At 50.1% G+C, this 21,736-nt stretch overlaps 1 protein-coding gene across 1 annotated transcript; it reads right to left on the reverse strand.

Annotated features, from left to right (window-relative positions):
* Nucleotides 1-1,394: 1,394 nt before the first annotated feature.
* PLA2G3 (phospholipase A2 group III) lies at nucleotides 1,395-21,265 on the reverse strand (the record flags this gene model as incomplete). Its single annotated transcript, XM_080355019.1, is given in 10 exon segments — nucleotides 1,395-1,434; nucleotides 1,575-1,700; nucleotides 1,854-2,107; nucleotides 2,111-2,225; nucleotides 2,227-2,304; nucleotides 2,465-2,599; nucleotides 2,668-2,794; nucleotides 2,873-3,085; nucleotides 12,824-13,059; nucleotides 21,216-21,265. Coding segments are annotated over 10 exon segments (1,374 nt in total).
* Between the last annotated feature and the right edge of the window lie 471 nt (nucleotides 21,266-21,736).

The raw sequence follows: 21,736 nt of genomic DNA on the forward strand, positions 1-21,736 counted from the left end.
TCAACCCTGTTGTGTGCCTGGGGGGAAGGGGCCTCCTCTGCTCCCTTTAGCCTGAGCTGCTGCACTGGCCCTGGTAGGGCTGGGAGGTGGCACAGGGGTGGGAGGAGTGCTGGCCTTGCACCTGAGGTGGGACAGGGGGCCAGGGCTCTGGCTGCAGTGGTGATGAGCATAGAGCCAGGACACCCCAGGGTACCCCTGAGTTCAAAGCTTGCTCCTTCCCTGTTGTTACCACTGTGCCTCAGCCTTGGAACATAGTACAAAGCAACAAAATAAACCATCCTGCCCACCCTAGCTGCACTGTGTTTACTGCTGGGGGGCAGGATCAGCCCCTGGGGTGGGGCCACAGTGAACATAGGGCAGCAGGTCAAGCCCCAACACACCACACCCAGACCACTCTTTCTTTATTTTCTGCTGCACACAAGGACTGACCTGAGCCAACCCCCCCTGCCCCCCCCTGCCCTGAGCTGCTGCCCCCCACCCCTTGCTCCAGGGCAGGGAGCCAGCACAGACCCCAGCCTTCCCTGCACCCCCTCCCACCCTGCCTGGGGAAGGGGGGAACCAGGCCCCCCAACTAAAGGGCATAAATCTAAAGGTGGGGGACCTGCCATCCCCCCCTGCCCCAGGGCACAACAGGAAAGGAAAATTGTGCGTTTCCCAAGCTCTCCTATTCCTTTCCCCTTAGCTTGATACCCACTCACCAGCCACAGCTCGAGCGGCTTCTCAGCCTCTTTGCCTGCTCCCATTCCAGCTGTGGCCCCCAGCAGCCATGGTCAGTGCCATCCTGTGTATCAAGGACCAGAAATTGAGCAGCTCCACTCTGGCTGCTGCACAGCACATCTTCCTCTCCACACAAGGCAGTGCTGCGCAGGCATCATCAGGGCACTGCACGGGGCCAAGCACTTGGCTTCTGCTCCAAGGCCAGCTGCAGGCACTGCTCATAGAGGGTACCATCACTGTCCTGTGTGTTCCAGTCTGGATGCTTGTCCCTGGAGGTCACATGTGGAGGACCCCAGTGCCTCATGGTCTTTCTGAGATGCTTTACATGTACCAGCACAGCCCGTGTCGCTGTGATACAGCTGAAGGAAAAGCAAAGCTGTGAGTGCAGGTGTAATGCTGCAGCACTGACATCCATCGGGTACCCACAGCCCTGCTCATGGCACAGCAGAGCAGCAGGTATCACTTGCAATGCCAGCTTCACGCCAAGCCTATAGGATGGCACCCAGCCCTGCCAGGGTGTCCTTTCTGCCCATGCAGGGTAGGAAGCCCCACATAGGCCACGTTTGACCCACCACACTTACTTGTGCTGTGGCTCCTTGCCTGGGCTGCAGTTAGTGAGTGGCTTCAGAACAAAGCAGTGTATGGCAATTTGGTTGGCTAGGACAGCCACCTCTACATCATTTAGGTCCTTCACCCTGCACAGGAACCAACGCCAGCCTGCGGGCACAGGTTGGATGTGGTCAGCAGTTGCTGGCCAGGGTGGGCAACCTGCTGGGTCCCACCTCATCTGACCCCAAACTGCACAGAGTGCCCTGTAATGGTGGGAAAAGCACAGCCTTTTCCTCCTGGACACACACCTGTGAGTACAGTTGCAATGGAAGAGTGCCTGGGTGTCCACATTGTGCAGCTCATACTTCACCTCATGAGGTACAATCTGGTGCTTGTACTTATCCAGGTACTCATAGCACCTGCACACTCTGGGCCTGAGGACAACAAGGTGATGAGAAGCACCCCTGGCACGTGACCCTGGCAGGCTGAGGCCTCTGGACACCCCAGCTGTGGCACACATCTGCCCTCGGCACTGACTCACCCTGCTGCCTGTGACCCTGACAGCAGGCACAGGGGCAGCTCTGCACGGCTCTGTGGCCGGAGCTCTGACAATGTCATCTTCAGTGTGGGCCATGCAGGCACAGGGTCCTGAGCCCCCAGCCCCTTGTTGCACTCCTTCCAGTGCTCGCTTTCCTCCAGCAAGGTCCTGTTCCAACAGGGTCATTGCTGTTGGGGGATTGGGCTCCAGCCCCCACTGTGCTGCTGGGTGCCTGGTTGAGGGATCAGCCTTGTCTCCTTCATCCACTGTGGACAAGGTGCCTACACCCTGCAGCTGCTGGGCTCATGCAGGTCTCTGTGCACGGCAGAGCCCCAGGTTTTGCCCCAGTGCCAATCCAAGCCGCTTGCGCCCTGCTCTAAAGGACTTCCTTCCCTTGCCTGGGGGCTGTACAGCTGGGCTGCTCCTGCACCAGCAGGCCGTAGTGGTACTGACTCTGCTGCACCATCCTGGCCAGGAGCACTACACCATAACGCTCATGCCTGCAGACACCACGTGCCACGAGGCTCCACACATCAGCCCTGCCATGGCCAAGTTGTGCTCCCCTGCAGCCAGCGGGACAGCCAGGCAGAGTGCACCCGGCCCTGCAGCAGCGGATGCACCAGCCGCGGGTCCGCAGCAGCGGCCCCCCGAGGCACTCACCCTCCCCGCCAGTGCCGCTGAACACACTCCTCACTCTCCTCCAGCACAAAGTACGACACCTCCAGCAGGTTAAAGGAGGTAACACCGATGATGTTGGAGATAGTGCCGTTGAGGGCCGGCAGGCACCGCCGGAACCTGTGGGGCAGTCGGGGGCGGTGAGCAGCCCGCCAGCCACCTGGTGAGTCCCTCTGCCCCCGGCGCACCTCGCGTCGCAGTGAGAGACGCTGAGCAGGCGGTAGTTGCGGATGCCGTAGTTCAACTGCAGCGCCATGATCTGCGCCGAGCACTGGTCGTGGTCCCGGCAGCACCGGTCGGGGCCACGGAAGAGAGCTGAGGGCAGCGCCGGTGAGCACGGCCCCGCCGGGAGGATGGGGTGCGCCTGCCCGCGGACACCGCCCGCCCTCGTACCCAGTCCGCTGGCGTTCCCCGCAGAGTTACCGGCCCCGCACCACAGCGTGCCCGGCAGCGTCCAGCCCCGCCGCCGGCGAGGGCCCCTTCCCGGCAGCGCGGGCTCGGCGCAAGGGGCTCGGCGCAAGGGGCTCGGCGCAAGGGGCTCGGCGCAAGGGGCTCGGCGCAAGGGGCTCGGCGCTGCCACAGTGCGGCCACGTCCCACGGTGAGACCTACACCGCCGCGCAGACGATCACCGCGCGCACCCCCCCGGGCCCGGTTTTAAGCCCGCGCCCGGCGGCGGACCCAGCGCTGATTGGGCCGCGCCGGCCCCGCCCCGCCCATGGGAAGGCGAGGGGGGCGGGAAGGCAGCCGGTGACACCTGCCCCGGCACCCCCTGCCCCGGCAGCTCCGCCCGTGAACCCTCCCCCGGCCGCACGCGCCCTCGCGCCGGGCACACCCCCCCCACCTCGCCCGGACACCCCCCCTCCCCCCCCCCCGCGCACCCCTGGGCCGTGCACGCTCGTCCTGGCCGTGCACCCCTATTCCCGGCCAGCCTTAGTTGTTCACCGCCTGTCGCAGGCACCCGGTCCCATGCACCCGCTGCCCACGCACGGCCCCCTGGACACCCCTCGCCTGGACAGCCCTGGAGTAGGCACCCCCCACCAGGTGCAGCTTTGCGAGGCAGCCCCAGCCCCATGTCAACCTCGGCTGGGGCAACCCCCCTATCAATACAGACTGGGGGATGAAGAGGCCTGCAGAGAAGGACTTGGAGTGTACTGGTGGATGAAAGACTGGACATGAGCTGGCAACGTGCACTTGCAGCCCATAAGGCAAATCATACATTGAGCTGTATGAAAGGGAGCGTGAGCAGCAGCATTGAAGGGGATCCTGACCCTCTGCCCTGCTCTGGTGAGACCCACCTTGCAGTGCTGGTCCAGCTCTGGGTCCTCAGCACAGACACACATGGACCTGCTGGAGAGGGGCCAGAGGAGCCACAGGAATGACCCGAGGCTGGAACAGCTCTGCTGAGAGAGCTGGGCTGTTCAGCTGGAGAACAGAAGCTCCGGGAGACCTTAATGTGACTTTTCTGGACTTAAAAGTGGCTTGTAAGACAGGTGGGCATAGCCCATTACAGTAGGACAAGGGGTGATGGTTTTAAACTAAAGGAGGGAGATTCAGGCCAGACATGAGGAAGAAATTGTTGCCCTGAGGGTGGTGAGAGCCTGGCCCAGGTTGGCCAGAGAGGTGGTGGATGAACCATCCCTGGAGACACCCCAGGCCAGGCTGGACGGGGCTCTGAGCAACCTGAGCTGGTGAAGATGTCCCTGCTCATGGCAGGGGGGTTGCACTAGATGAGTTTTGAAGGTCCCTTCCAACCCCAACCATTCTATGATTCTCTGGCCCTTTGCTAGACTCACCCCTCACCCCAGCAAGTCCACGCCTTGGCCAGCTGAGCCTAGGCTGGAAAGGACACAGCAATGCTCCCTTGGTGCTCCCCTCCCCTGCTCTACTGGCAGCGCTTTGCCTGGTGCAGCCGAGGCTGCTGGTGGCCTCTGCTGTGAGCAGCATCCCTGGCTTCTCTTCAGCCAGAGCCCAGTGAGACCCCAAGGTCCATCCCCACAGAGCTGCTTTCCATCTGGTGACCCAGCCTGTGCTGGTACATTTCCCAGTCAGGAACCAGAATCTCTCTCCCCTGTAAATATCCCAGGAGCATGGCTGGGCTGCAGGGCAGCGTTCATGCCTCATTCCCTTCCTTGTCCCATGTGGCCCTGGGGGGGGCACGTTGTACACAGTGGCTGGTGTGTGTAGGAATCCCCATCTTGCTGCATTGCTGCTGCATCCCAGAGGGATGCTGGCCCTGCCCCAGAGAAGTGGCCCACCAGGGTCCAGCTTCACCTCTCTGACAAGGGGAAGCCGGGAAGGGACTGGAAAGTGAAGGGAGGAAGCAGAAAGAGTCACCATTGATTCCTTCAGTGCAGCTCATGCTTTCAGAGCCAGCCTGCGGTTTATTTCTTGCCTGGGATGATGGTCTGCCCTGCTGGAGTTCTGCATGAGATAGGTGGGATGGTTTGCAGAGCCCCTGCATCCAGGAGTGCTGCAGCGCAGCTGGGGCTGGCAGACACCTTATCTCACCTTGTCAGGATTTCCCTAAAAGAGAGGACAGAGGTCAACATCCCAGGCAAAGCAGAGTCTACTCTCAGCTGTGACATGGATGCTGTGTGCCACCTGTGACATCGCCTGAGGTGTCACAAAGGTCTCCCAGCTGCTGTGTCACCTGCTGGAGACACCTCCTGGCTCCGCGTGGCCCCTGTCCTACAGAAGAACAGTTACACCCTGAAGGCTGTGTTCACCAAGCGGGACGGGGGCTGCCATGGCAGCACTGGGGAAAGGCTCTGCTAGGGAAAAATGTGGACCCAGGGAAACCAGCCTTCAGCCACTCACGAAGAGCCACAGAGCCCTCCTGCTGCAGCTGCACTGTGCTCCTGTCCCCTGCACCCCCAGTGTGCCCAGGGATGTCTCCCCTGGTCTGTGCTCACAGCTCTGCAGGAGCTTCATGAGGAGAGCCCCACACCAGCAGCACGGCACAGCCTTGGCTGCCAAATGTGTGAGTGCGTCAGGAACTCAAGACTCAGTTTGGGTTTGTCTGGAAGATAATGTGATAAGGAGGGATACTGGTACTCTGGCCTTCAGCCCCCAAACAGCTGGCAGAGGGGACGTGACTGGCCCCACGCCACAGAGCACCCCACTGCCTCATCCGGGACTGTTGCCAGCTGCTGGGGTGGGGCTGGGGTCCGGACGGGCAGCATGAAGAGCTGAGCCCTGGGCTGCCTGCACTGATGGTGAGCACCGCGCAGCCCTGCGCCTGGCTCTGCTGACATGGCTCAAGGTCACAGGCAAGGCTGGTGAGAGGCTGAGACGTCAAGTGCTTGCTCTGTCTGTGCTGCTGCAGCACACAGGGCACCACTTAGACTGCAGTGGGGGAGCGCCGGGCTCCAGCGGAGATGCCAGCAGTCGTGGTCCTGTGCTGTGAGGGTGGCCAGCAGGTCCCAGGCTGGGTTGGCAGGAGTGCAGGGATCGGCTGGTGGAGTGATTCTCCACCCGTGCTCTGCATGCCACATCCCATTTGGAGCTCCCCAGCACAAAAAAGATATCCCATACTGGAATGAGGCAGGTGGAAGCTACTGAGCTGGTCAGGGCTGAAGCTGGGCTTCCTTGGGATGGGGAGGGGAGAAGTGGGACTTTATCTGCCCTGAACTTCAGCTCCAGGGCAGGGCTTCTTTCTTCTCCCTTTGCATCTCCAGGCTAGCATGGGCATCAGGGTAATGCCTCCTATGAGGGCAGCCTGCAGGCAAGAGCTGGATGTCTGGCCTGTGTAAGTGACTGCCAGACCTGAGGCCTCATTCTTGTCGCAGAACAAGCCTAAAAGCTTGAGGTTTCCTCCTTGAACTCTGCACATCTGATAAAGCCAGTTTCACAGTGAAATAAATAACTTACGCTTTTTCTATGGATAAACAACATTTAATCCATTTCCTTGTGTTCTGTAAAAACATGTTCATTAGAGCATAAGCAAAACAGCGCTGGGTGCGCGGGGGATTCACTCCGCCCAACACGCACACTTTTAACAATAAGAAGTGTGCTTAAATACAGTATGGTATTACATATTCATAATGACCCCAGAAACGCCTATACATATTCATGACCTTTCCCGCTTTTTATTAAAATGAGTCTCAGATAACCATTTTCATATTCCCCTCCTTGACCCTCCCCTGTTGCGCCTGCGCAATGTCACTTGGTGAATTTGAGGAAGGGTCTTTAGGGGTCTGTGGATGAAGGCTCCTTCAGCTTCGTCACAGTGGACTTTTTACCTTTGGCTCATTAGGAGGAACTGACTGGAACCCAAGCTACCAAACCGACTGAAACCAGACTGGTGCCTCCTTTTTGCTGTAAATCTTGGCTATCTTGTCTCCTCAAGGTTGCAGCTGGTGCTGTAGAACTTCTTATCTCGGCATTTAATGAAGTCCTGCTTTTTTTAGCACAATTAGTTACATACAGCTCTAAACTAGATATTAATAATGTGGTTTAAAATGTTAGCTTGTTAGTAGGCCCTTATTATATAGTTGCTTAACCCTTAAAGTGTTAGTTCCCTCTATCAATATAACTTCCTAAACAAGTTTCATAACTTTTTACATAGAACTTAACCACATTTTCCTTTTCCAAGTTCAGAGTCCGTGCCTCATTTGGTTATACCTGTAAACATTAAACATCTTAGCACGAATCACAACTGCATTTTTCACAACAGGTTTTGGTAAAGCAACTAGCCGAATCCAGTTGGCCTTGGGCCTCAGGGGATATCTACTTCCTACTAGAGCTGCAACCAGACCCTGGGCTTCTCCTGGCTCAGTCCAATGAAATGGTTGTTGTGGTTCCCCTTTGAGCCGACTCTTGTGATCCCGGTGCTCTCCAGGGACATCCAGTGGCACCCAGGACTAAGGCTGTGCCAGCCCTTGGTGCATCTACACGGGTTTTGCCTTGTGCTCAGTGCCACTGACCAGCCTGTTCCTGCCGCTGGGCCTGTTGCCAGCCGTGTCTGGGCCAGCCCCGCGCGTGGGATGGCACATCCCGCATGTGAAGCGTTGCCTGGGGTTGCCCTGCAAGTGAAGCAACTCTGGAGTGTTTTCCTGCTGCTGCTGCTGCTCCCATCCATGTGGTGTAGGCATCGGTTTCTCTCGCAGGTCTCCACTGGTTTCTGCCCACAGGATGACCCCTTGGGGTCCATTTGTGCAGCCCTGCCCCACATGCTGGGGATGGAAAGCAGCGTGATCATGCTGCACCTGCCATGGGGACAAACCCAAGGGGAAAAGAGGTGGGCTGGGGTGGGTGCTGCGGGTGGACAGTGGGGCTGGGTGGGTGCTGGGCAGCACCGCCCGGGGCTGTCCCTGGCAGGATGCTGGAGGATGCCGGTGCGTGCTTCTTCTGGGAGGAGCTGGCAGAAGGAGCTGGACAGGAGCGTGAGGAATGGCAGCTGCCAGGCTTTGTGCTCCCTGGGGACACTCGGGGCTCCCAAGGGGCCAGAACAGGCTTTGCTTCCTAACTCGCCCCATTCTCATCAAGATTCCTGCTCTGACTTCACATGCACATAAGGGTATATCGGATGAGCTTTGTTTCCCATCCTGCAAAGTTGACACTGTCTCTCCTGGAACACATGAATAGGAATCCTTTCTAAAGCTGAACAGAGACACCTTGTGAGCGCTGACATTCGGCTTTTCCTGGATTGCTCCCACCAGCATACGATGATACTGTAGATTTTTGTGGAGCACTGTCGGTAAGTTACTGTCAGGGAAAGTATTTGTTCCTGCTTCTGGACAAATACATTGTCATGATTTTCTTGCATAATGCCCACTTGATCTGGAGTTGTTTCCCTTGGCAGGCTGTGCTGTTGCTGTATGTGATGCTGTATATGGGACTGAGCGAGGAGCTGTGTGTCCGGGGGCAGTGGAGCTGGAGAGGGAGCTGGGTACCTGTCCTCGCATGATCAGTGAGCTTTTGGAGACGGGGACTGTGCTTCGGGTTTGCATTTGTGTAGTCCCTGAGCGGGAGCCCAGAGCCACCATAATGGTAATGAACAGCCCTCTGTGCGTGTGTGAGTGAACACCACATTCCCGGGTAGCACAGCCCTGCCCGCCAGCCCCGGCCGCCACCAGCACCCGAGGAAAGCCCGGCCTCACCTGGCACGGCCGCCGGGACCCCCCGGCCCCGGTTCGGCTCCGCTCGGCCCGTGGGGCTCGGTTCGGCTCCGCTCGGCTCCGGCCGCGGGCGCCGCCTGAGGCCAGGGCCGGGTGCCGTGCGCGGCGGGGCCGGGCGGCGGCGGGGCCGGGCGGCGGCGGGGCCGGGCGGCGGCGGGGCCGGGCGCTCCTCCGGTCTCGCGGAGCGCCGGGGCAGCTCCGGGGCTTCTCAGCCGGGCTGAGGAGGCGGCGGCATCTCCCCTCTCGGCGGGCCGGGTCGCCTGGCCGGCGTTTGCGGCGGGTCCCGGCCTTCCCTCAGCAGGCCCGGGCAGCTCCGGCCCCTGGGGCCGGCCCTGGGGCTGCCTCCCGCTGGTGGCTGTCTGGCGGGCGCCGGGGAGACGGGCGGGTGCGGAGGGAAACGGGTTTTTTGCAGGTTGTACCCGCGGGGGCTGCGGGACCCACCGCAGCCGGGGTTGTCCGCACGGCCTGGGCTCCGTCACGAGTCGCGACACAGCCCCGCGCGGGCTTCCGCGGCAGCCGCTGCGGCGAGGGGCCTGTAGAGCGTCAGGGACGGCGGTGGTGACATTTCCAGAGCAGCGGTCAAGGCGGAGCGGCTCCGAGTCCTCTCTGAGCCTGGTCCAAAATACCGGCTGCGTTGGAACAGGCGCTTCCATCAGCCATTTCTGACTGTAGGAGATACTGGTAGGAAACGTGTTCTCTCTGCAAATGTCCTCTAGAGGAAAAACTGCATGCAGTCTTCTTGCATGACACAAAGAGACGTGGTGAAGGGTTTTAGTAATTTACCTTGGGCTCTCCTGCTTTCCTAGGCTGACATTCAGGGAGAAAGCAAGATGTCATTGAAACCATTTACTTATCCATTGCCTGAAACAAGGTTTCTTCACGCAGGCAGGCTTGTGTACAAATTTAAAATCCGGTATGGCAACTTCAGCAGGTAAGCATGTTAAAGTCTTCCTGCAGTTTGATGGCTGCACGTAGCAGTGAGTTAACATGGGACCTTAAATTCAGATTCTGGGGGCTCTTCATTTCCTGCCCTCTTTCACTGGCTATGAAAGTGGTCCCTTAAAAGTTGCTCCTGCACTTGCACATGCTGAGCGTTGGCCTGACAGAGTGATTTGAGCTGTAAAAAAATAAAAAAAGCTGCTGTTTCACTGCCATGTGTGGATTTCGTGGTTTAGTGGAAAAAGAGGCAGTTTTTACTTAAGGTATTTTGAAATTTTGTGTTTTACTGGGAATCTCTAGAGCCTTTGTGGTGATTTATCCCCAGCTAGCACCTAAGCCCCACATGGCCACTCACTCACTGCCCCACAGTGGGATGATGGAGAGACTTGGAAGGGTAAAAGTGAGAAAACTTGGGAGCTGAGATAAAGACAGTTTAATAAGTAAAGTAAAAGCTTTGTGTGCAAGCAAAGCAAATAAGGGATTAAATCACTGCTTCCCAGTGGTGGGCAGGTGTTTAATTTCCAGGAAATCAGGGCTCCATAACACCTAATGGTTAGTTGGGAAGATGAACGCCAAAATGCAGAGCCTCCCCCATTCCTTCTCTTTCCCCTAGTTTTATTTCTGAGTGTGACATCCTATGGTCTGGAACATCCCTTGTGTCAGTTGGGGTCACCTGTCCCAGCTTTGTCCCCTCCCAGCTCCTTGTGCACCCCCAGCCCACTCACTGGTGGGTCGGTGTGAGGAGCAGGAAGGGCCTTGACGCTGTGTGAGCTCTGCTCAGCAGTCACTGAACACCCCTGTGCTATCAACACTGTTTCCAGCACAAAGCCAAAACTTAGCTCCATCCAAGCTACTACAGAGAAAATAGCCTCTATTCCAGTCAAAACCAGCACTGCTTTGGAGATCTGTACTCAACATATGTACTTATTTTTTGGCTGTCTGCTGTTAGCAATGTGCCTTTCCCTGGCCTTGGAATCTGTCATTCCAGTGTGGATGTAGGAAAAGTATTGGAAACTCTCACTGGCTGTTGGCAGTAGATATTTGTTGTGCTCTCAGGATTTTTTCTCTCAAGGTTCCATTTTCACTGCTACTCCTATTTCCATTGTGTCAGTGGCACACCTGTCCTGTTGTTTTCAAACAACAGCGTGCCTCTCCTGCAGACAGAGGGGCTGAGCAGAACTTTTAAGATAAGTGCTTCTCCCAGTTTTCAGAAGGCACCGTAGTGGCAAGACTGAGAAATGAGAGTGAGAGTACTGAAAGCTGTGGTACTGCTGGCATGCAAGGAAGAGAAAGGAAAACAGCCTTTGGTTGTGCAGGGGCCGACGTACAGGAGGGTCTCGGGAGGTGACGGTGGTGTGGAAAGCCTCAAATTGGAAGTTCTAGTTAGCAGCCAGCAAAGTAACTAAAGCACAGGGTGCCAGGTAGTCTGGTCAGATGCCAAACAAATTAAGAGGATGATTTTCTAGAGGTAAAAAAAAGACCTTCCCCAAGGGTATTGCCCTGGAGGAATCTGCTTGTGCCTACGGGTCAGACACACAGAGATAATGGGAAAGTGCTTTTGCGAGTGGGCAAAACCTTGACCAGCTCACTTAAGGAGCTGTGGACCTTTTAATTTGTGAGGAGACTCAGAATCCTGGGGGCTGCAGACTGTAGTAATCACAGAAGCTTGAGCTATTCTGGCAAAAGGAGATGGAGCTGCTCAGGTTTAAGGGTGGTATTTCAAACCATGTGCGTCTAGATTGTATCTTGTGGAAGGAGTGTTCTGTAGGGCTCAAACTTGGTCTGAAAGTTTATGATTTGTTGCTGTCTCAGCCTCTGATAAATTATTAAGAATTATAGTATTCATAAATACTTATAAGAAAACCCCAAAGCATAATCTGTCTCCCTGTGTATGTCCTTCGAGGCTGTGATCATCAGCAGACAGCAGTTCAAGGTCGATGCCCTCAAAGGCTTTTGGGAAGTCTTGAGGTTGAGGTTAAATCTCTTTTCAGTTGGTGGCAAATGTGCAGAAACTGAAATCCTTTTGAGTCACCAAGTGTAACTGCATCAGAGAAACAGGCATTGTGCCATCCCAGCCCCCCTGTTTTCCTGGCAATGAGGTTACAGCAGGGCTAATATGCTGTAGGCAGTGACTCAACCATCTGCCTTGGGAGAGGTTTGATGAGTGTGAGTGGATTTCCTTTTGCAGTCAGCTGTGCACAGATGTTGCCAGAGCCTGGGTTTGTTCTGAAAGTGACTGTTGTCAGCTGCAGAAGAACTGAAGAGAATGTGCTATGAACATCACGCCACTTAGACCATCTCCACACCCAAAGCTACAATAAGTCTCGTGCCACACTTGTCTCATTTTTCCTTTGTTGAATATGTTGGCTCTTTGAAATTCTGTTGCATGCCTTGATTTTGGGTTGAATTGATGAGTTGAAACATAATTGTTTCTTCTGATTGGTGTTTTCCTGGAATAGTGTCAGATCCAGGAGGGTTAACCTTCCTCCTTGTTTTGTTCTCTGGGTTGATTTTGGAGAGTAACGCTTGTCTGTGGTGTTTTATCGTATAGTGTCAGAAGATCCTTGAGATGCTGCTCTTGTCTGTGACTAAACTCTTTCCCTCAGTGTAATTCCTTCGGGAGGCATTTCCAGTAGCGTGCATATGATTCTGAACAGCCTGCAGGTGTTTGATCTCCCGATGCTAAAGAGAGTGTGACATTTGTTTGAGTTTGGCAGTCTGTCATTGCGCCTGCGTGTCTCACCATTTGTGTGCATTGCAGCTCTTGCAATTCATTGTTATACTTGAGGAAACAGGACGTGAGACTTTTGCAGCACCTTTGAGTTTCATAATAACTTCTGGAACTAGTGGTGAGCTCATCAAGTCGGTTTTTCTATCAGTGTGGTCAAACATAGGAAAAGCAACTTGTTTTACACCGCAGCTCGTGAAATTCTTCCCCATCGTGTCATGGCTGTGGTGAATTTGTTCAAAGCGACTGGATTCACTCCAACTTCATAAGAGAGAGGAAAGGAGTAAGTCCTAAGTACATCCATCACCTTATGCCCAAAGCAATGCCATCAGTCAGGATTTGGGAAACAGAACTCCTTTCGCCCACAGTAAGATTGTGATCCAAGGACAGGTTCTCAAAAGAACATTGAAAGAGCTGGAAGAGCTGATCCCAGGGCTGATTATCTATACACGTGTGCAGGCTTTTGCTAGAGTGAGGTCATCTTCACTGAAGGTCTCTTCAAGTCCCCTCCTAGCCATGAGACCCTGGCTGGTGCCTTGCTTTCTTACCATTCTTACCTCCTTGTTTCCTCATCACCGTGGAAATGTCCTTTCCTGAATTGTACTTTTTGTTTCCCTGCTGATTCATGAAAACTTCATGACCACAGCATAAGTCTTGGGTGGCTGGTATTTGTCCTTTTGCTGTGATGTGCTGTGTAATTCCATTCATCAGCTTGCTCTGCATCAAGCGAAGAGAACGCCTTTCTGAAGAGAAAGGAAAGTTCTCATCTCTGACCACGTTCTGGCTGTGGCCTCTGAATGTGGAGGATATGAGAATGGCTGCCTTACCAGGCCATGTGCCAGAGGAATACTTGCATGCCATCATTCCTTACACTCCCCTTTGTTTCTTTCTTTCTTTCCAAGTGACATTGATGTGATTTGTTTACTTTTAGTGGCTTCACATTTTATTTAAGTCCTACTCTCTCACTGTGCATTTTATTGTTGGCTGATACATAGCAGCAGGCAACTTTTGAGAAGATGGCTTACAAAAGATGTAGGTAATATTTGGGAACAAAGTGTGGTGCAGACAGTACCCAACTCTCAGCATCACAGGGCCCAACTCCAGTGCTGTGAAGGCCCGTTCCTCTGCCGTTTGCACTGTGGAGGAGATTAAGAGACACATCCTGCCACTTCCTTTGTTTAGTCCCTTGAGCAGAGTGACATCGCAATAGGCTGGAAGACAGAGGTGCTGGTTTGTGGGCAGCTTGTCAGAAAGCTGATCCCAAAAATGACTGCGAGTTGACTGGAAAGATCTGATCTCTCTTCCATTGTATCCTCAGACTCACAAAATGCAAATGAACAGAAAATTCACTGTTCTTATGGAATAATGGATGTTTTTTAAGAACAATAAACTGCCTACTATGTATGTTCTCTGTGCAATGGGAGTGATGTTTTGTTGCTGTTTGAACTCTAGCAACGAATATGTCTCCTTTGCTGTTTGATTGGGGTCGGACTAACTCTCTCTTTGTTTCACAGCGTTCCTGATCTGGACAACACTGAAAGGGCTGTCAAAGAGTTAGAGGTAGGAGATGAAGCTGGTCCATGGGACCTTAGCAGGATGTTAGACCGAGCAAATCTTCTGTTTGTTATGGGACTGAGGATACTTTGTCAAATGCATCATTTCAAATGCAACTAATGGGGAACTTTTCTGGAGAAGAGGGTGAAAAAAATGAGGTAAATGAAAAATATCATCAACAGGCAGAATTAGCATAGAAGAGTCACGCTTTTATTTGAGACATTTCAAAGAAGCTACTGACCATTAAAGCTGGACAAAGGACAACTCCTGTTTGTTGAGCTGGTTGCGCCCTGTTCCTTCCCAGTTCCTGTTTGGATTCATTCTGCATTAGGACTTTCCTGTGGTTCCTCTCTCAGCCTCAGACCTGGCCACTGCTTTTAACTTCTCTGGCTTGACCAGCGGTCAAACCCTCCTGTTTTTTCAGGAGCGGTGGCAGTTCTGGTGAGCTGTGCTAAATTGCATGTGCTTTCCTTGTAGCTGTGGAGCTAGTGGAACCTGTGGATGTTCTTTTAATGATGCCATTACTTTGTGACTGAGCTTGGTCACAAACAATGAGTCCTGTTGTTGCCATCTTCTTCCTCAGACAGAAGAAAGCCCCTTTCATTTCCAAGGAAATGAGTCAAATGTGTTGCCTGCTTAAGAATGCTCCTGCTACTTAATTTTTTAAAAATCTTCAGAGTATAGTAATAACATTATGAATATTATTGAAAAATGTTCTGATTTTAGTTGATATGGAAAATTATTTTTTTTTCCTTTTTCACTTTTGAAACTACAGAAAGGTATTACTAGAAGAAGTTTCCCATTTGTAAAGCAGGAGTTTGTTTGGGCTGAATGACAGTTCCTTTGTAACTGGGTCAATACTCAGAAAAAGAGGAATATGTTTATTTTTGAAACAGGTCAATACTACATGTATTTTGCTAGAAAAAAAAAGGAGACTTCCTACATTTAAAACTTCTTAAATTTAAAAACACTCCTCCACTCTCCATAGAACTGCTCCTATGGCATTTCAAGATGAAGATATTAATTCCCTTAAATTTCTCTGAGCCTGTAAGTGCAGCACACTCTAAGGTGATAGGAGGGAGTGGGGCAAAGAAGGGGAGGAGGAAAAGCAGAATATCCAGAACTTGCTCTTCCTTGATTCATGCAAATTGTAAAGTAAATTTAATTTTTTACCAAGCCTTGGAACCATACTTGTCAGTGGAATTGTGGCTATATTGTTAATATTCTTTCTCCCTTTTTTTTTTTTGGCCTCTTCAGGAAGCAGTTCGAGTAATCCTTGGAAATCTTGATGATTTACATCCATTTTCTACAGACCACTTCACTATCTTTCCTTGTATCCTTTCTTTCCTACTTGTAAAATAAGAGATTCAATGACTTGTAGCTGTTGGTCATTGCTTAATTTGACATTCATGTCTAGTAGTGTGTAGATCTTTACCTGGAGGTTGATTCATTTGAGCTTTGCAGTTTTACGTTAGCTGAAGATCCTCCTCAGCTGTTGCCTGCACCAGAAAACTGATGTGAAAAGAGTGTTCTGCAGTGTTTTCGGATGCACACCACTGCATTCCAAAACAGATTTACCCAGAGAAAATAAAGGTGTCTATATAAAGTCACAGGAAGACCACCTAATGTGATTGCAAGCAAAGCTAGTGCATTGCTTATAAAGATGAATAGCCCATGAAACAGCCCTTACAGCAATTTTGGCCTGTTAGTAGAGAAGACTGCAGTAGTTTTTTTGCAAGATACATTAGGATTAAATCACTTTAATGAGCCTGTGAGATTGGATTGTACCTGCAAAGCTGTCTTCAGTCTGTACAGGAAGAAGTTTGAGCTTCAACTTGAGAGAATGAGACAGTGATCCTCTGCAATCTTATGTTGCCTAGAGGGATGTTGAGTATAAAAGTTGGGTTTTGGGTGGTAGCACATGTGCATGTAGGCTTACACACCCACAGGGATGGTTGAGGGAAGCCAAAAGCACCTCCAAAAGTGAGTTTGATGAAGGGAAGTAGTTGAGCTGAGGTAGTTGGAAGACCGGATGGGCTTTTGAACACACAAAGTCTGCAGCACTGTCATCCAGTTATCCTAATCACCGCTTCAATGTAGTTTTTGAAGTCTAGAAATAAAAGTGAAGCAAATGTCCTTCATCTAGTGTTCACCTGATTTTGCACATTCCCCTTACTGCTTTGGGACCAGATACCAGAGTTTTTCCTTCTTCCATAAAGTTTACAGGGTCATTTGGCTGCTGTCAGTCTGGCCTGCTATCACAAGACAGCACTGTAAAAGCTTTGTGCCATTGCATAACATAGGCATATGGAAGTTACTATTAAAATCTTTGCATGTGCAGGTTTTGTTGAGTGTAGTTTCCTGGGGATTTCACTTTTGGTTGTAAGTGCTGAGGCATTTGAGGTTGGATTATTCTGGCCAGCAGCTTTACTACAGGCTCCTCCTCCTTCTAGATGTTTTTTCATCCAAGTGCATCAAGGGCCAAGCTAGCTAGTGAGCTTTCACCTCGTGCTTCTTTCTTGTGCAACTGGGCAGAATTCAGCTGTGTCTACTGCATATCCTGCAGTTTATTAATATAAACTGACAATAATTATATGAAAGAAATGGTAATCGTCAATTAATGTTTCTCTTGTAGTTGCTGTAGTGTAAAGGGTTAAGAAGAAGTTACTCTCCTGATGCTCTTTTTGAGGAGAAAAGGAAGTTAGTTGAATGAGAAGCCTTCTCAGGCCTAAAGGTGTGTCAGTTAGTGAATCAGATCAGGCTCTCTGGCATCACCTCCTGTGATTCTGGGTGCCCAGAATTAATGAACTCCCACGTGCTTCTGCCTCCAAGTCATTCCGTTCCAGTCTTGGGAGACTGCATTGTTACCACACCTCCTAGAAGGAGACAAGAATGAGCTCCTCCTCTTTCTCTGTCAGAAGCAGGTACATGTGGCAGCAACTTACTCCTGTTCCTGCCAGAAAGAGAAAGTAGCCTAGAGCATCGTCAGGCAGGCAGCACCCAAACAAGCCTCCTTGTTGGTTTGCTTCGCGAAAGGTCAGCTGGTTTTGCCTGCATGCTTGAGGAGTGTTTGATTTACGAACCTGTATTTCTAGGGCTTGGAAGTTCATCCACATGCCCAGCCAGCACTGGGCCCTGATGATAACTGCAGGCTCAGAGGCCTGGCATGGTGAGTTATTGTGCGATTTGTGTGTTGTGCTGTAGCACAGCTCTTAGTTAATCACCAGCTGTGGGAGTCCTTGAAGCCAAACTCAGATGAACAATTTCACCCCTTAAAGGAGCTGATTGTGTCAATGTTTGCCTAGGCAAACCTTGGGCTTCGTCTCTGGACCTCTGGATGTTAGTTTCTGCTAGCAAATGGACTAAAGGTATTAATTTTACCTGTTTCTTCCTGAGATCAGAGGCACGTAAGGAGACTGCTATATAGCGTCATCCATTCTTCCACACATGAGCTCCCAGGTGTCAGAATTGCACCAGCCTGAAGGAATGTCTGTAACTGTGGCTCTTGTCATGTCAATTATCTTTTTTCCTCCCATTTTGAACCATGAAGAAAACATAATGGTGCTACTCCTATGAATCCTAGTGCTTGACAAGTTTAAAAATAGTTTTTAAGATACTTTTTAGTTAGGAAAGCTGATGAGGTTTTATTCATAGGGTTGGAGACCTTGGCGTGTTGTTTGTTGCAGGGGAATGTGAGGATTGGAGCCAGATACAGTTAAGGAAACACAACATTATTGATCCAAGTGACTGATGGGAGAGTACCACTGGGATGAGTGTTTCTTGTGATGTGTTACTAGGGCTTTTTCACAAAGTTCATACCAACAGGTTGTATTTGCTCCCTTAGACACATGTGCAGTGTAGTATGACTGTGGAAGCTTATGAGAAGACATTGTCAGGACTCCTGCTCCTTTGAAGTGTTAGTGCTGTGTTCTTAAGTCTTATCATCATTCTCAGATTTGAGTAAATGGGAGAGAGTATCAAAGATGAGATTCAAACATGAGAATGTCCATCTCGTGCCTTATCCCTACATTTGCACTATGTATCTAGAACTCAACTCGTTTCAGCAAAACATGTCATGTGGTAAGTCACTATGGTTATATTTGGATAACTTCTGGAAACATATATATTATCTATGTCTCGTTTTTCCCTTTCCCTTCGTCTGCTCTGTTTTAGAATTAGAGGGAGCAAAACTGTGTGCAGTATGGCTGTACTGTGGATTTGAAGTAGAGTGTAACAATGTTTTCTCTTTGTCCTGTGTTCCTTTTCTAAAGTGGCCTGAATCCTGCTTTGCCTGTTCAACCACTGCTGATTATTCTGCTGGTATTTTTATGAAGCAATGCCCAACCTTTGTCATTTAATGTCAGAAGGCAGGCTGGAGCCAGTACGCATGTTTTCCTTCTGTGTGTTTGAGTACATTTGTGAACATTGAACTTCACACTCCTTGTGTCTATTTTCCTGAAGAAAGAATGCATTTTTTTTTACTAAATAGTGATAGTAGTAATGGTAATAATGTCTTTTGTATAGTTAGCAACTGTCATTGCCTCACTAGTGTCTTGGTTTCTAGGAATCCCCTGAACAGCCTTAGGCCACAGCTGAGACCTCCGTGGCTCTCTGCATTTAAACCCCCTGCTGTGAAAACGAGCGTTTATTCTTACTATTTCCTGTTCTGACTATTTGTCCGTGAGAAAACTTGCTGTTTTTTCTTATGAATGTTTAGCAGATAATCTGGTCTCCTTCATAAAATGGACAACTGGTCATTTCTTAATCTCACTCATTTGCTTGTGTGTAGCGTCCCCTACCAAATGTATCATGTTTGGACGTAAAATCTTCTAAACGTGGAGAATTCACTCACTGCCACGTACACCTTGTTCTGATATTTAATTGCCCTCCTCAGATAGTTGTACAGTGTTTCTATTTTAAATTCTGCACAGCATAATGTGCTGATACTTTCAGACACTGGTGTTTTCAGTTTCTGCTGGCAGGGAATTTTCTACAAGAAAAATCAGAGATTAGCTGACCAATATTCTGTGGAGATTGTGCTCCAGATGTCCTCGCATCTTCCATCTGGTGTCCAAAGCACAGAGGGATGCTGAGAGTTCTTCAGTTCCTTTTTCTTTTCTGAGGACTCCTTCAACTTCTTCAAGAAAAGCAGTTGTCCCCATCCTATCGCATATGGTGTTCATAGCCCGGAGTTCTAGTTCTGAAAGAGCTGCATTTGCGGGTTTTCGATTTCAACATATCATATGCAAGTCCAGCATTGTTTCTAACTAGTTTATCTTGTTCTCACAAAGTGATGTGCAATACAAAAATGTACTTTTAAATTGGTTAAAGAAAGTCCAGTCTAAATATTCACCAAATTTTATAATACTTCTGTTACAGGTAAAGACATAAACAAGGCCAGTTATGAGCGTGTAAGTTGTGTGCGTCGTTTTGTTTTGCTTTGTTTTGAATTTATATTCTAAATAATCTGGAGAAGCAGATTATATGTAGGCAATGCTACAGTTCTCCTATTTCTAGGTGTGAGTTGGGTAGTGTAAAGTGGCACTGAGTTCTCACCTAGAACCATCTGAGTTGAGAGGGATCTTCCTGTCGGTCCCAGCGGACTTGGAGTGAAGTCCTGCCTTGGGACCGAGGGCCCTGCTGGCTTCAGTTCAATGTATTAGTATTTTCTACAAGTCTGATCTGTGCTGTCCAATGGTTTCTTCATAGTGAAAGTCTGTATGAGGTCAATATTGGTGAATAATTAAGGCATTTCCTAGGTACCGAATATGTCATAAATAACAAAGTTAAGCTTCTTTGGAAAGTTTTAGTTTCATGTGAGCTCAGGCTGAGTTTGTTTTCAATATGAGGAAGTGTCTGAAGATGGAGTGAATAAGAGAAGATGTCCTGTCCAAATCCCCCAAAAGAATTTTTTCTCTCTCTGCTAGCATTACATTCCTAGGCCCTCTGAAAATGGAGCAAAGAGGATGTCCTGGAAAGCAGTATTTTTTTGTTTAAAACTGTTGAGCATAGTTCTCTGCATGGCCTCTCAGTGCTTATGTTCTGTTTGAATAAGGAAGCTAATCTTTTATTCCTGGATCATTTTTTGGTTTTCATTGTGTAAATGTGAACAATTTTGTGGAATATGAATTAATTCTTAATTTTGTTCCAAAATAGAAAAGTTGGAATAAATTTTTATCAATACCAAGTTTGCAATGTTTTGAAGGTCAAGAAAAGAAATGAAATGTCAGAAAGTCATGCATTGAAAGAGACCATGAAGAGGAAAAGAGTGGAAGTCAGAGCAGAGAGCTCATGCCCACAGTCGGGTCTGAACAGGTCAGCTGACTACAAAATAGTCTTCCAGGGCTTTTAGTGTCTCTCGTACCTTCCTCTTATTTAATTCCTGTGTAATCCTTTGCTCCATTTTTCTTTTTCCTTTTCCTTCTCTTCTATAGATGACAGCATTTTGCCCATATTTGGAGAAAAGTTGTCCTGTGCTTTCAGCGTGCCATCCTGTTGACTACAGGTCTTCCTATATAACTCCTTTATGTTAATGTGACCTGTCGAACCCCAGTGAGATGAGAACTCAGCAACTAGACAAAGCAGTGTGCTGGCTTGCTTAGCTGAGCCAGGGATGACAAGGGAAGAACTGGGAACAATTTTCTAGCTGCCTCGCAGCCAGTTCCTCTGAGTCAGCTGGTGAATGCTGTATGACAGCAAAACACGTTGGAACTTAATGTATTCAAAGTGCTTTAAAGTCTCAGGGAATTGCACATGTTGTATTATCATACATCTTTTGTATTGGTTTGTTTGGTAGCTAAACTCCTCATGGGGATTCCAGAGCAGATGTCTACCTCGCGATTTCAGGGAATCATTGAGGTTGGATGGGACTTTTGATATCAAGTCCAACCCCTCCTGCTAGAACAGGGTCACCCAGAGCAGGTTGCCCAGGATGTGTCCCCTCAGGTTTTGAGCAGACTCCAAGGGTGGAGATGCCACAACTTCTGTGGGCAACCTGTTGCAGTGCTTGACCACAGTTGTAGTCAAAAAGTTTTCCTTGTGTTCAGATTTAATTTTGTTTTTTTGCAACTTGTGCCCTTTGCCTCTTGTCCTGCCAGAGGTGCTGCTGAGGAGAGCCCAGCTTCCTCTTCTTCATTCCCTCCCATCAGGCATACATTGCTAAGATCCCACCGAGCCTTCTCCAGGCTGAACAGTCACAGCTCTCAAAGCCTCTCTGCATATGAAAAGTGTTCCAGTCCCTTTGCTGTCTTTGTGGTTCTTTCCTGAGCTCACTCTGTTGAGACCCCGTCTCGTCCTATGGAGCCCAGTCTGGGCAGAGCGCACAGCTTGGTCTCAGCAGCCCTGAGAAGAGGGGAGGCATCACTTCTGCTGCTGACAAAACTCTTCCTAACGCACCTCAGGATGTGGTTGGCTGCCTCCAGCATGAGGGTGCAGTGCTGGCTCATGTTGGCTAACTTAGTTCTTGACTACCTTTCAGAGGCAGGCCCAAGATTAGTTATAGACTAGCAGGCTTCTTTCTTTCATGGAGTGTAGCTTTTAAAAAAAGAAAATGCCTGTCTGTACTTAATATTCACAAATACGTGGCAGACAGTCCCAGAGCTAGTGTTGTGATTGGAAGTGGGTTTTTTTCACCTCTCCCCTTCCATGGTGATGTAAAAACTATGTCAAATCATCTCCCTTTTTGCCTTGTATTCTACCCAATTCCCAAATGTGTTTCAGGCAGAGATTATAACAGAAGTATGAAGCCAGTTCTTTTCCTGCTCATACAAATTTAGTCCTTTCATTGCTTTCCCCCTCCCCATTCTCAGTTTCTAGTCCCAATAAAACTGCTGTAAATGAGTGAAGAATGAGACCAGGATCCGGAATGCTTTCTCATCTCTTTTAACCAACTCATGAGTTGTAGATTCATAAAATAC

This window comes from Nesoenas mayeri (genome assembly GCF_963082525.1).
Source record: "Nesoenas mayeri genome assembly, chromosome: 17".
Lineage (NCBI taxonomy): Eukaryota > Metazoa > Chordata > Aves > Columbiformes > Columbidae > Nesoenas > Nesoenas mayeri.